The 15,651-nt window shown below is 38.2% G+C and overlaps 1 protein-coding gene across 1 annotated transcript in view; it reads left to right on the forward strand.

The window, feature by feature from the left end:
- BMP15 (bone morphogenetic protein 15) overlaps positions 1–15,651 on the forward strand; it is a 60,021-nt gene that overhangs the window by 15,034 nt on the left and 29,336 nt on the right. Inside the window, exon 2 of the mRNA XM_082376038.1 lies at positions 508–9,931. Within this exon, the coding sequence (XP_082232164.1) occupies positions 508–1,364 (857 nt within the window). The 3' untranslated portion in view covers positions 1,365–9,931. The remainder of the gene's footprint in view (positions 1–507; positions 9,932–15,651) is intronic.

A 15,651-nucleotide genomic window follows, 5' to 3' on the forward strand; every position in this document is an offset into this window, starting at 1 on the left:
AGCTGCATCTGTATAGTGATATAGCATGAGGATTTGTTATTCATGTATGTCTCAATGACCCTCCTAATTGGTCACTTTTAATAGTCAGCTATTAATACATACAATATATACACACAATTCTGCATTTGAGGTGTTTTTCTCAGCCTGGTGCTGTGAGTGATCTAAAAGTTAGACACAATTTGTCTTCTTAAGGGAAAAATACTTGGGCTCAAATCTTTATTCTAACACACTGGCTGTGTGTCCTCTGGCATAGCTTCTCTGAGCTTCAATTTCCTTGTCTACAAAATGGGGAAAATAACTATCTCATAAGGCTCTTGCAGATTCAAGAGCTAATGCATGTAAAGCATCTAATACATTAGTAAGTGCTCAATAGATGATAGCTATTATTATGATCTTGAATTCATTTTAGGGCTGCTTGTCAGTTTGCACTGAGCAGGTTTGTGAGCGAGACTCAGGCTAGGAGGTAAGAAGCTAATGCTCTGCTCTTGTTCCCTCTTACTGATGCAGGCCCCTGGCACAAACAGACCCTGGACTTTCCTCTGAGACCAAACCGGGTAGCATACCAACTAGTCAGAGCCACTGTGGTTTACCGCCATCAACTTCACCCAGCTCACTCCCACCTCTCCTGCCATGTGGAGCCCTGGGTCCAGAAAAGCCCAACCGATCACTTTTCTTCTTCAGGAAGAGGCTCCTCAAAGCCTTCCCTGCTGCCCGAAGCTTGGACAGAGATGGATATCACGCAACATGTTGGGCAAAAACTCTGGAATCACAAGGGGCGCAGGGTTCTACGACTCCGCTTCCTGTGTCAGCAGCCAAGAGGTAGCGAGGTTCTTGAGTTCCGGTGGCATGGCACTTCATCCTTGGACACTGCTTTCTTGTTACTCTATTTCAATGACACTCAGAGTGTTCAGAAGGCCAAACTTCTCCCCAGAGGCCTGGAAGAGTTTACGGAAAGAGACCCTTCTCTTCTCTTGCGGAGGGCTCGTCAAGCAGGCAGTATTGCATCTGAGGTTCCTGGCCGCTCCAGGGAGAGTGATGGGCCTGAAAGTAACCAGTGTTCCCTCCACCCTTTCCAAGTCAGCTTCCAGCAGCTGGGCTGGGATCACTGGATCATTGCTCCCCATCTCTATACCCCAAACTACTGTAAGGGAGTCTGCCCTCGGGTACTACACTATGGTCTCAATTCTCCCAATCATGCCATCATCCAGAACCTTGTCAATGAGCTGGTGGACCAGAGCATCCCTCAGCCCTCCTGTGTCCCTTATAAGTATGCTCCCATTAGCATTCTTCTTATTGAAGCAAATGGGAGTATCCTGTACAAGGAATATGAAGATATGATTGCCCAGTCCTGCACGTGCAGGTGATAGCAGAAGTACAGCTAGCTCAGGTTTGCCTGAGAAATTAGAAAAGGGTTTAAAATAAACTAATATTAATGTTAAAGCTGCAAGTGATGCTCTACCCAATTCTATAGGCTCTACTCCTTGCCTTCAGTGTTGTTACTTAAGTCTCTTCCCCTACTTATGAGCTCCTTACTTTATAAAAATAGTTCTGATATCAAACATCAGTATGTTTTGACCATTAGTCAGAGCCCTTAATGTTTAAGATCTTCCTTTGGAGAGGCCCTCTCTATTTCCTTGTCTTTTTTTTATTGTGACTTTGTCAAACGTCACCAGTCCATGATGGTAGAACTTTAGGAATCGTACTGCCAAGTCCTGGGAGAGGTGGAATCGTCCTAGAGTCCATCTTCTGAGGATCTAGAAGATTTGGGGTGAAGAAAGCAACTTGAGATTTTATACTCCTCTTCCTTGCCTCCTGAATCCTAGAAACTAGTACCTTATCGGAAAGACTGCCTGCTTCTGTGTTTGGATTTCCCTCTAAATCTAAAACCATTTCTCAGATGGACTAGAGAACTTTTAGGCAATAATCTCCATAAAAATCTTTTGAGGGGAACAGAAGGAAGGGAATCTTTTTCTAAGCCATCAGGGCTTTTCCTCTCAGGCTCTGAACCTGGGGGAAATACCTGGGTTTCCTTTATACCCTAGGGTGAGGAGAGCAGTCTTTAATAAGGCCAGTAGGGAAATGTGTATGGAGCTGAGATGACAGTCACTTCAAAATCACCTGTGTCTATAGTGAAGAGATGAAGAGCTGTCATTGCTGATTAGGATTATGTATGGGTGAGTCGTTTTAAACTTTCTATGGAACAATAGATTTCACAGGGTATTTTCTCATTTTAGGTAACCCTTAAACCCCTGCTAATGATCCCACAAAGAACGCTCCCTGGTGGCTCGGAGGCTGGGACTTGGCCTGGTTGGAAGTGGAGGGGGTAGAAGGCCGCAGTTAGGAAGCTTAAAAGGGCTGTGGGGGAAGGGTGAAATGTGATGAGGCCTGGGGCCCACTTCATTCTGAGCTTGCCTGTTTGTGTGTTCAGCTGGGCTCCGGGCATGGGTCTCTGGGGGAGATGGGCTTGCTGTATTGGGAGGTATGGAGCTCTGCCTTGGACTAAATGATGCTTGCAGTGTGACTCTTTCCTACTCCTGTGCTGTATTGAAATGATGGGGACTGGGCTGTGTTGCAAATAAATCAATTTTTGCTGTTAAAGAAAATCTTGAATGTTTTGGGGATTGGGAGAGAGTGGGTGGAAGGGATTTATTTCATTTGTTCCCTTTAGCTATGGCCAGGAACTCAACCCTAATCCCCCAGGGTGGGGCTGGAGGCGCCAATGAAGTTCTCTCTTAAGGCAGCCCTGCTAGCAATCAGCCCTCACCAAAGGGCCCCGCTGAGGAAACCCAGTAAGGCATTTCCCCTGCCCAACTGTTCCTTGACTAGTCTTATGGTCATTATCAGTGGAATGGGACTGATTTAGGGTGGCTTCATATATTTGCCAAATGTAAATCCCTATCTCTTTCTCCCGTATCCATTGTAGATTAACTCATTTTTACCACCCCCTTAAATTGGTTCCAGCTAGGCTAAACACCTTACATATTTATAAATACACAAATTTTATTCTGCTGCCTGAGGAGCTATTCCTTAACATCCTTTTGTCCATCTATCTTCTTTACTGTATCTTTAGGAATGGGCTCAGGCATTTCTCTTCATCTCAATGCCCCCATGATACCCCAGACTCAGGTAGGATCTCCCTCTCTGTGCTCACAGCATTATTTGCTTTCCTTTAACACACTCTATTGTAACTGTCTTTGTTGCCAAAAGATGGAGCTCCTTTTGAGAGTTTCAACTGTGTTTTATCCATTTCCATATTATTGGAGCCTGGCACATAGTAGGTCCTTGATGGATACAAACATAGGACAGTCACACTTTTTTTTTTTGTGAGGGACGCATCCTTCCTAACATGGACTATTTCAATGTTCACATCTCATTTTCCATTGGAATAAATGCAATACAAGATATACTTTGTATATAAAGTAAGATGAATTCTTGTGCCCCATTATTTCAAAATCGTGATTCAGATTACAATAGAATGTGACAGCTGTGTTCTTGAGTAAGGCAGTTCATGGAATTGTTATATATGTTGGGAGTTAAAATGGGAATGTAAATATGGGCTTCCAGGCCAGTCACTCCCCCAGCCTAGCTGGGGTAGGCACAAATACCTAACAGGCCTGAATACAGACCTTGGTCACCGGACCAGATTCTGAATTCAGCATCTCAGTGTTCTTTGGAATTTTCAGGAAATCATGGTCTCCTAGCCTTGAGTCCTGAATATGTCTGAAACTTAATCTGTTTATGGAGGGCTCAGGGTTAATTGGCCCCATTATCCATTAAGCCCTGAGTTGTCAGAATACCCAAAGAAAACACTGGCAGGACAGAATCAGTTGTGGCTGATGTTACGGATTCTTTTCTTTTGAAATATTTCTTTCAGCTCAGCACTTTTTCTCAAGTCCAAAGTGAGAGATCTATACCTCAAACCCTTCTCTAGGAGGAAGGAGACATGCTTGCTAGTGAAGGAGTGTGTGTGTATGGGATTGTGCCCAGGTGGGTGGGGAGAAATAGTTACTTGGTCCAGAAAGGGAAAGCAGAGCACAAAGTCCACCTTGTCCCAGCTCCCCCAGTGAATAGGCCAGAACTCCGTTCAATGTGTGGGTGCAAAAGGAGCAGGCGATTAAGCTTTCTTCTGACCCTGGAGCTCTGTTACATTTACCTAGGTAGTATATTTTGTCCAATTCTGGGCAAAGTTAGGAAGCAGGTGAAATTTATCTTCAGTTTCACCAAATATTTGGGTGCCTAATTTTGTAAGTTTTCAAATGTCTTCAGTTAATTCTCCCAACAGCACTATAAAGCAGGCGCTATTAGCCCCATTTAAAAAAAGAATGGTTTATTGAGATATAATTTGTATACTATAGAAGCCACCATTTTTAAGTGTTCAATTCAGTGGTTTTTAGTGTATTCAGAGTTGTGCAAAAAACACTACAAAGTGATTTCACCACAAAGAGAAACCCCATGCCCATTAGCAGCAGTTAATCTCCATTTCACTGACCCCAGCCCCTGGCAACTATTAATCCATTTTCTTTTTCTATAGATTATGGATATTCATACAAGTCAAATCATGCAATATTTGGCTTTTTGTGACTTACTTCAAATTAGGATTATGCTTTCAAAGTTCATCTGTGTTGTTCATTCCTTTTTTTTTTTCCCTGAATAAAATTCCATTGTAGTATATACCACATTTTATTTTTCCATTCATCAGTTGATGGGCATTTGAGTTGCTTCTACTCTTCAGCTATTATGAATAATGCTGACAAGAATGTTCATGTGGAAGTTTTTGTGTGGACATATATTTTCAATCCTCTGGCATATATACTTAGGAGTATTAAGGCTGAATCATATGGTATGTCTATGTTTAACATTTTGAGGGACTGTTAAACTGTTTTCCAAAGTGGCTGTACCATCTGACAATCCAGAAATGTCTGAGGGTTTCAATTTCTCTACATCCTCACCAACACTTCTTTTGTCTGCCTTTTTTATTTTAGCCATACTAGTGGAGGTAAAGTGGTATTTCGTTGTGGTTTTGATTGAATTTCCCTAATGACTAATGATGTTGAGCATCTTTTCATGTGCTTATTTGCAACTTGCATATCTTCTTAAGATAAATGTCCATTCAAGTCATTTGTTTTTATTTGGGTTTTCTCATATTGTTGAGTTGTAAAAGTTCTTTATATGTTCTGGATGTTAGTCTCTTATCAGATGTATGATTTGCAAATATTTTCTCTGATTCTGTGGATTGTCTCTTAACTTTCCTGATGGTGTCCTCTGAAACACAGAAGTTTTTAATTTGGAAGAAATCCAATTTATCTGTTTTTATCTTTTGTTCTTACGCTTGTGGTGTCATCTAAAAAACATTGAATAATTCAAGATCATGAGAATTTACACCTATGTCTTCTTCTAAGTGTTTTATAGTTTTTGCTGTAACGTTTAGGTGTTTAATCCATTTTAGTTAATTTTTGCATATTATGTGAGGTAAAGGTCTAACTTCATTAATTTGCATGTTGATGTCCAATAGTCACAGCACCATTTGTTGAAAAGACTAATTTTTTCCCCCATCGAATTATCTTGGCACTCTTGACGAAAATTGACCATCAGAGTTTATTTCTAGACTCTCAGTTTTGTTCATCGATCCATATGTCTATTCTGCCAAGACAGCACTCTCTTGATAACTGTAGCTTTGTGTAAGTTTTGAAGTTGGGAAATGTGATTCCTCCAAATGTTTTCCTCTTTACCAAGATTGTTTAGGCTATTCTGGGTCACTTGTATTTCCATATGAATTTTAGAATCAGTTTTTCAATTTCTAAAAAAATACCAGCTGAGTTTTTCTTGATTACGGACTGAAATGAATCTATAGATAAGTTTGGGGAGTATTGCCATCTTAATATTATCTTCTGATCTGTAAAAATGAGATGTCTTTCCATTTATTTAGGACTTCTTTCATTTTTTCAACAGTTTTATCATTTTTCAGTATATGTCTCACGCTTTAAATCCATTCCTTAGTTTTTTTATTCTTTTTGATGCTATTATTAAAGGATTTTTTCTAAATTTTTCAGGCCATTAATTGCTAGTATATAGAAATACAATTTAGTTTTGTATACTGAACTAGTACTCTGCAACCTTACTAAACTCATTTATTAGCTGTAATAGTTTGTATGGATTTCTTAGAATTTTCTATATACAAGATCATGTCATCTGTGAATACATATAGTTTTACTTCCTTCAATCTGGATTTCTTCTTTATTTCTTGCCTAATTACCCTATCTAGAACCTCCAATACAATGTTGAATAGAAGTAGTGAGAACAGACATTCTTTTTCCTGATCTTAGAGGGAAAACATTCAGTCTTTTACCAATAAATTTGTTAACTGTGGTTTTTCATAGTTCCCCAACTTCAATACTTACTTTAAAGCTATAGTGATCAACACAGTGTGCTATTCGTGAAAGAATAAACAAATAGGTTAATGGAATAGAATAGAGAACCCCAAAATAGACCCACACAAATATAGTCAACTAATGTTTGACAAAGCTGCAAAGGCAATTAAATGGATAACAAATAATCTTTTCAACAAATGGTGCTAGAATAACTGGACAACCGCATGCAAAACAATGAATCTGTACAAAGACATTATACCTGTTACAAAAATTAATTGGAAATGGAGCATAGACATAAATGTCAAACACAAACTATAAAACTTCTAGAAGATAACATAGGTAAACTTTGCTTTGGTGATGACTTTTATTTCTTTCCTATATTTTACTTTTTGCTCTTTTAGGGCTTTTTATCATTTTATTTCATCTTGGCTTGAACAAATATCATCTCACTTTACATTTGTGGAAACGAAGGTTTCTGGAGACTTGCCCAAAGTCATAAAGCATAGCAAATGAGTGGGTAGTTGGATCCTAACCTGAATCTGTCTGATGCCCTGATGATAACTTTTTAGATGTAACAGCAAAAGTATGGTCTAAGAAGGAAAAAGCTGATAAGTTGGATTTCATTAAAATTAAAAATTCTGCTCTGCAAAAGACACTGTTGAGAATGTAAAGATAAGCCACAGACTAGAAGGAAATATTTTCAAAACACATATTAGATAAAGGACTTGTATTCAAAACATGCAAAGAACTCTTAAAATTCAACAGTAAGAAAACAAACAACCAAATTATAAAATAGGCAAAATATATGAATAGAAACCTCATCAAAGAAGGCATATACATGGCAAATAAGCATATGAAGAGACGTTCCACATCATACGTCATTAAAACAACGAGATGCCACTGCACAACTATTAGAATGATTAAAACCCAAAACGCTGACAGCACCAGTTGCTGGTAGGAATGCAAAATGGTACAGATGCTTTGGAAGACAGTCTGACAGTTCTTGCAAAGCTAAACATAGTCTCACCATACAATCCAGCAACTACACTCCTTGTTATTAAAATGAGTTGAAAAGTTATGTCCACACAAAAACCTGCACGTGAATGTTTACAGCAGCCTTATTCATAATTACCAAAACTTGGAAGCCACCAAGATGTCTTTTAATAGGTAAATGGGATAAACAAATTAGTACATGTATACAAGGTAATATTATTCAGCAATAAAAAATAAATGAGCTATGACGCATATTGCTAAGTAAAGCCAGTCTGAAAAGGTTACATACTGTATGATTCCATTCGTATGACATTCAGGAAAAGGCAAAACTATAGAAACAGTAAGAAAGATCAGTGATTGCCACTGGTTGAGAAGCAGGGAAGTGGGGGATGCATACATGGAGGATAGGGTATTTTTAGGACAGTGAAATGCTTCTGTATGACACTGTAATGGTAGATACATGGCATACGTATTTGTCAAAATACCTATGCAATATACAACTGAAAGAGTGAACTTCCTGTAAACTATGGATTTTAGTTAATAATAATGTGTCAATATTGGTTCCTCAGCTGTAACAAGTGTACCACAATAATACAAGCTATTAATAATAGGGGAAAACTGTGGTGGGGGGAGAGGAAGGAAGGGTAGTATATGGAAACTCTCTGTACTTTCTTCTGTTTTTCTCTAAAACCAAAAATGCTCTTAAAAAAAGAAAGTCTATTAAAACAAAAAAAAGGCTTTTTTGTGTGCAGTGAGCTCTGAGCCAGGGCAAATAATGATGAGTCATGTGAGTGGGTGTTTCCAAGAACTGCCAGACAGGTCAAATTGTGACAATTCTCTGGGAATGGGGCTTTTTGGGGACCTCAAACCCAGTCTGCCCCCTCCAGTGGCTTCTAGGCTACAGATTTTCACAACTACTGGTTGTTGTCAGGCTGTTATTTTTCAAGGCTACTATGGAGGTGACGAGATGGGGATTAGAATAGAACAAGTTAAAATGCCATACAGCTCAGTATTCTCATGGAGGTTCAGTCATATTCCTTGAATAATTGCTTTTTGGATTGTTGTAATCCTTTGGTTAAATCCAGAATTCTGAAAAAGTTGATTTTTTTAGGGTGGGGATGCAGTGCCGCGGGATCTTAGTTCCCTGACCAGGGATGGAACCCGCGCGCCCTCGGCAGTGAAAGCACGGGGTCCTAACCACTGGACAACCAGGGAATTCCCCAAAAGTTGATTTTTTAATATATATTTTTTGCAATGTTCTTACTGATTTTATTGAGTGGATTTCTGGAGCTCCTTGCTGCACGATTGCTGAAGTGGTCTTCTATTAGCCCCATTTCACTGTGACTTTCGCCAGAGATCTATAGCTCCATGTCTTCTCTACTCATTCATTTGTTCAACACATAGGAAATTCTCCAGATAATAGGCTATTTCATTTTTTCTTAAACATCTTTATTTGAGTATAATTGCTTTACAATGGTGTGTTAGTTTCTGCTTTATAACAAAGTGAATCAGCTACACATACACATATATCCCCATATCTCCTCCGGCTTGGGTCTCCCTCCCACCCTCCTTATCACACCCCTCTAGGTGGACAAAAAGCACCGAGCTGATCTCCCTGTGCTATGTGGCTGCTTCCCACTAGCTATCTATTTTACATTTGGTAGTGTATATATGTCCATGCCACTCTCTCACTTCGTCCCAGCTTACCCTTCCCCCTCCCCATGTCCTCAAGTCCATTCTTTACATCTGCGTCTTTATTCCTGTCCTGCTACTAGGTTGTTCAGAACTTTTTTTTTTTTATATTCCATATATGTGTGTTAGCAAACGGTATTGTTTTTCTCTTTCTGACTTACCTCACTCTATATGACAGAATCTAGGTCCATCCACCTCACTACAAATAACTCAATTTCGGTTCTTTTTATGGCTGATCGATATTCCATTGTATATGTGTGCCACATCTTCTTTATCCATTCACCTGTTGATGGACACTTAGGTTGCTTCCATGTCCTGGCTGTTGTAAATAGAGCTGCAATGAACATTGTGGTACATGACTCTTTCTGAATTATGGTTTTCTCAGGGTATATGCCCAGTAGTGGGATTGCTGGATCATATGGTAACTCTATTTTTAGTTTCTTAAGGAACCTCCATACTGTTCTCCATAGTGGCTGTATCAATTTACATTCCCACCAACAGTGCAAGAGGGTTCCCTTTCCTCCACACCCTCTCCAGCATTTATTGTTTCTAGATTTTTTGATGATGGCCATTCTGACTGGTGTGAGGTGATACCTCATTGTAGTTTGATTTGCATTTCTCTAATGATTAGTGCTGTTGAGCATTCTTTCATGTGTTTGTTGGCAATCTGTATATCTTCTTTGCAGAAATGTCTATTTAGGTCTTCTGCTCATTTTTGGATTGGGTTGTTTGTTTTTTTGATATTGAGCTGCATGAGCTGCTTGTAAATCTTGGAGATTAATCCTTTGTCAGTTGCTTCATTTGCAAATATTTTCTCCCATTCTGAGGGTTGTCTTTTGGTCTTGTTTATGGTTCCTTTGCTGTGCAAAAGCTTTTAAGTTTCATTAGGTCCCATTTGTTTATTTTTGTTTTACTTTCCATTAAAAAAGATCTTGCTGTGATTTATGTCATAGAGTGTTCTGCCTATGTTTTCCTCTAAGAGTTTTATAGTGTCCAGTCTTACATTTAGGTCTCTAATCCATTTTGAGTTTATTTTTGTGTATGGTGTTAGCGAGTGTTCGAATTTCATTCTTTTACATGTAGCTGTCCAGTTTTCCCAGCACCACTTATTGAAGAGACTGTTTTCTCCATTGTATAGCCCTGCCTCCTTTTTCATATATTAGTTGACCATAGGTGCGTGGGTTTATGTCTGGGCTTTCTATCCTGTTCCATTGATCTATATTTCTGTTTTTGTGCCAGTACCATATTGTCTTGACTACTGTAGCTTTGTAGTATTGTCTGAAGCCAGGGAGTATGATTCCTCCATCTCCATTTTTCTTTCTCAAGATTGCTTTGGCTATTCGGGGTCTATTTTCTCTCCATACAAATTTTAAGATTTTTTGTTCTAGTTCTGTAAAAAATGTCATTGGTAATCTGATAGGGATTGCACTGAATCTGTAGATTGCTTTGCATAGTATAGTCATTTTCACAATGTTGATTCTTCCAATCCAAGAACATCGTATATCTCTCCATCTGGTTTTATCATCTTTAATTTCTTTCATTGGTTTCTTATAGTTTTCTGCATACAGGTCTTTTGTCTCCTTACGTAGGTTTATTCCTAGGTATTTTATTCTTTTTGCTCCAATGGTAAATGGGAGTGTTTCCTTAATTTCTCTTTCAGATTTTTCATCATTAGTATATAGGAATGCAAGACATTTCTGTGCATTAATTTTGTGTCCTGCTACTTTACCAAATTCATTGATTAGGTCTAGAAGTTTTCTGGTAGAGTCTTTAGGATTCTCTATTTATAGTATCATGTCATCTGCAAACGCTGACAGCTTACTTCTTCTTTTCTGATTTGGATTCCTTTTATTTCTTTTTCTTCTCTGATTGCTGTGACTAAAACTTCCAAAACTATGTTGAATGGTAGTGGTGAGAGTGGGCAACCTTGTCTTGTTCCTGATCTTAGTGGAAATGGTTTCAGTTTTTCACCATTGAGGACGATGTTGGCTGTGGGTTTGTCATATATGGCCTTTATTATGTTGAGGTAAGTTCCCTCTATGGCTATTTTCTGGAGGGTTCTTATCATAAATGGGTGTTGAATTTTGTTGAAAGCTTTTTCTACATCTATTGAGATGATCATATGGTTTTTATTCTTCAGTTTGTTAATATGCTGTATCATATTGATTGATTTGCATATATTGAAGAATCCTTGCATTCCTGGGATAAACCCCACTTGATCATGGTGTATGATCCTTTTAATGTGCTGTTGGATTCTGTTTGCTAGTATTTTGTTGAGGAGTTTTGCATCTATGTTCATCAGTGATATTGGCCTGTAGTTTTCTTCCTTTGTGACATCTTTGGTTTTGGTATCAGGGTGATGGTGGCCTCGTAGAATGAGTTTGGGAGTGTTCCTCCCTCTGCTATATTTTGGAAGAGTTTGAGAAGGATAGGTGTGAGCTCTTCTCTAAATGTTTGAAAGAATTCACCTGTGAAGCCATCTGGTCCTGGGCTTTTGTTTGTTGGAAGATTTTTAATCACAGCCTCAAATTTCAGTGCTTGTGATTGGTTTGTTTATATTTTCTATTTCTTCCTGGTTCAGTCTTGGAAGGTTGTGCTTTTCAAAAATTTGTCCATTTCTTCCAGGTTGTCCATTTTATTGGCATATGGTTACTTGTAGTAATCTGTCATCCCTTTTTATATCTGCAGGGTCAGTTGTTACTTCTCCTTTTTCATTTCTAATTCTATTGACTTGAGTCTTTGCCCTTTTTTTCTTGATGAGTCTGGCTAATGGTCTATCAATTTTGTTATCTTCTCAAAGAAACAGCTTTTAGTTTTTGATATCTGCTATTGTTTCCTTCATTTCTTTTTCATTTATTTCTGATCTGATATTTATGATTTCTTTCCTTCTGCTAAATTTGGCATTTTTTTTTTTGTTCTTCTTTCTCTAATTACTTTAGGTTTAAGGTTAGGTTGTTTATTTGAGGTGTTTCTTGTCTCTTGAGGTAAGATTCTGTTGCTATAAACTTCTCTCTTAGAACTGATTTTGCTGCATCCCATAGATTTTGGGTAGTCGTGTGTTCATTGTCATTTTTTTCTAGGTATTTTTTTATTTCTTCAGTGATCTCTTGGTTATTTAGTAGCGTATTTTTTAGCCTCCATGTGTTTGTATTTTTTACTGTTTTTTTCCGGTAATTGATATCTAGTCTCATAGCGTTGTGGTCTGCAAAGATACTTGATATGATTTCAATTTTCTTAAATTTACCAAGGCTTGATTTGTGACTCAAGGTATGATCTATCCTGGAGACTGTTCCATGAGCACTTGAGAAGAAAGTGTATTCTGTTGTTTTTGGATGGATTGTCCTATAAATATCAATTAAGTCCATCTTGTTTAATGTATCATTTAAAGCTTGTGTTTCCTTATTTATTTTCATTTTGGATGATCTGTCCACTGGTGAAAGTGGGGTGTTAAAGTCCCCTACTATTATTGTGTTACTGTCAATTTCCCCTTTAATGGCCATTAGCATTTGCCTTATGTATTAAGGTGCTCCTATGTTAGGTGCATAAATATTTGCAATTGTTATACCTTTTTCTTGGATTGATCCCTTGATCATTATGTAGTGTCCTTCTTTGTCTCTTATAATAGTCTTTATTTTAAAGTCTATTTTGTCTGATATGAGAATTGCTACTCCAGCTTTCTTTTGATTTCCATTTGGATGGAATATCTTTTTCCATCCCCTCACTTTCAGTCTATATGTGTCCCTAGGTCTGAAGTGCATCTCCTGTAGACAGCATATATACAGGTCTTGTTTTTGTATCCATTCAGCCATTCTACGTCTTTTGGTGGGAGCATTTAACCCATTTACTTTTAAGGTAGTTATCGCTATGTATGTTCCTATCACCATTTTCTTAATTGTTTTGGGTTTGTTATTGTAGGTCTTTTCCTTCTCTTGTGTTTCCTGCCTGGAGAAGTTCCTTTAGCATTTGTTGTAAAGCTGGTTTGGTGGTGCTGAATTCTCTTAGCTTTTGCTTGTCTGTAAAGTTTTTAATTTCTCCGTCGAATCTGAATGAGATCCTTGCTGGGTAGAGTAATCTTGGTTGTAGGTTTTTCCCTTTCATCATTTTAAATATGTCTTGCCACTCCCTCTGGCTTTCAGAGTTCCTGCTGAAAGATCAGCTGTTAACCTTATGGGTATTCCCTTGTATTTTATTTGTTGCTTTTCCCTTGCTGGTTTTAATATTTTTTCTTTGTATTTAATTTTTGATAGTTTGATTAGTATGTGTCTTGGCATGTTTCTCCTTGGATTTATCCTGTATGGGACTCTCTGCGCTTCCTGGACTTGTTTAACTATTTCCTTTCCCATATTAGGGAAGTTTTAAATGATAATCTCTTCAAATATATTCTCAGTCCCTTTTTTTTTCTCTTCTTCTTCTAGGACCCCTATAATTCAGCTATATCTAATCATTCTCTAAGTTTTAAATAGACTTAGAAACCAGAGAGTTTATATACTTTTATGCTTTTCTGCATACCTACACGTATATCCCACCTTCTACATATATAGATTTATTTATAGATGGATATAAACCTATATATGTCCATCTATCTATTCATCCATTCATCTATTCATTTATCCATCCATCTGTCCAATATGCAGTCTCATTTGCAACTAGAGTTCATTGCTAGAATTCGTTTGCAAGTAGAGTTAATGTGGAGGAAGACGGTGTCCCTACACATGGGAATCAAATGCTTTTATCACTTTCTCATCTTTGTGATTTTGAGTGCTTTTATGTTCAGCAAGTGGAAAATTAACCTTAAACCTTGTGCTTTTATCTGACCCTGGGAGTACCAACAGAAAAATATCAGAGAAAGGAGATGGGAGGTGTTTGGGTCAGAGAGGCAGAGGCAAAGGGATTTCCATACACCAGAAATGTATCAAATACTTGAACAATGTCTGTTAGGTAGGAGGAGCAATCTCAAGAGTGGGAGTGGGGGGATGGGCTATGGAGCATAAGGAAGCTTAGTGTAACTGTACTACTTCTCACTGAAATAACAGAAACTCAGCTGAAATCTGCCAGGATTCTTTTCTGGCACTATATGCATATTATACCTTACTGGAATCATGACATGTTTTGCTGCTACTACTGCTGCTGGCACCTCAGCTGGTAAGTCTGATAGAACTTCACAATATTAAGCCTTGGGAGGTGGGTGAGATGGGATTGAGCACTAGATTGAATCTACTTTCTCCTTTTTCCTTTTTTTTCAGACCCTTACTCAAACCCAGCTGAAGATAATGTTTTTGAAGCTGTAAGTGAGGCTGTGGCAAAACCATTAGATGGCATGGGTCTACCAATCATCTCCAGGTGGCTAGGATGACTACATTCTATAGAATCCTTCATGGCAAATATGTTGGGACTGCTTGCACTAGACCATAGAATGTGAAACCAAATACTGCAAGTGAGAGCTAAGTGTCCATCAACAGATGAATGGATAAAAAAGATGTGGTATATATACACAATGGAATATTACTCAGCCATTAAAAAGAACGAAATAATGCCATTTGCAGCAACATGGATGGACCTAGAGATTATCGTACGAAGTGAAGTAAGTCAGAAAGAGAAAGACAACTACCATATGTTCTCACTTATATGTGGAATCTAAAAACAAAACCAACCAACCAACAACAAAACTTAAGCTCATAGATACAGAGAACAGATTGGTGGTTGTCGGGTGGCAGGGGGAGATGGACAAAACAAGTGAACGGGGGATCAAAAGCATAGTGACTATTGTTAAAAATACTGTATTGCGTGTTTGAAAGTTGCTAAGAGTAGGTCTTAAAAGCCCTCATCATAAAAAAGAAAAAAGAAAAAAACTAACTATGTATGCTGACAAATGTTAACTAGACTTATTATGGTCAGCATTTTGCAATGTACAAAAATATTGAATTGTGTTGTACACCTGAAACTAATATAATGCTATATGTCAATTATACTTCAAGGAGAGAGATCAGAGTCCTGCCTACAAATGACCTAAAAAATAAGAGGTTTCCTACCTTTGTCATATATCTGTCATCCAACAGATGACATTCCTCATCTATAGAATGTAGATAACAATTGTGTTTACCTCTTAGGGGTTTTGGGAGGATGAAATCGAATTAAAGTGCTTAAACCAATACCTTGCACATTAATAATCATTATATAAATGTTAGCTGTATATTAGCTGGTTTTGTTGTTATTGTTGTTGCTATTATTACTATTATTACTATTATTATTAGCAGCAGCAGCAGCATCCTAGGTAGAGACCTCTGCAATAGTGTGAAGTCAGCAAATTTGTATTCAAGACCTCTTTTGATATTGGCCTGTTCTTTTTTTTAAATAAATTTATGTATTTAATTAATTTATTTTTGGCTGTGTTGGGTCTTTGTTGCTGCGTGTGGGCTTTCTCTAGTTGCGGCGAGCAGGGGCCACTCTTCGTTGAGGTGCGCAGGCTTCTCATTGCGGTGGCTTCTCTTGTTGCGGAGCATGGGCTCTAGGCACGCGGGCTTCAGTAGTTGTGGCACGCGGGCTCAGTAGTTGTTGCTCGCAGGCTCTAGAGTGCAGGCTCAGTAGTTGTGGCACACGG

Source organism: Balaenoptera borealis, assembly GCF_965194805.1.
Source record: "Balaenoptera borealis genome assembly, chromosome: X".
NCBI lineage: Eukaryota > Metazoa > Chordata > Mammalia > Artiodactyla > Balaenopteridae > Balaenoptera > Balaenoptera borealis.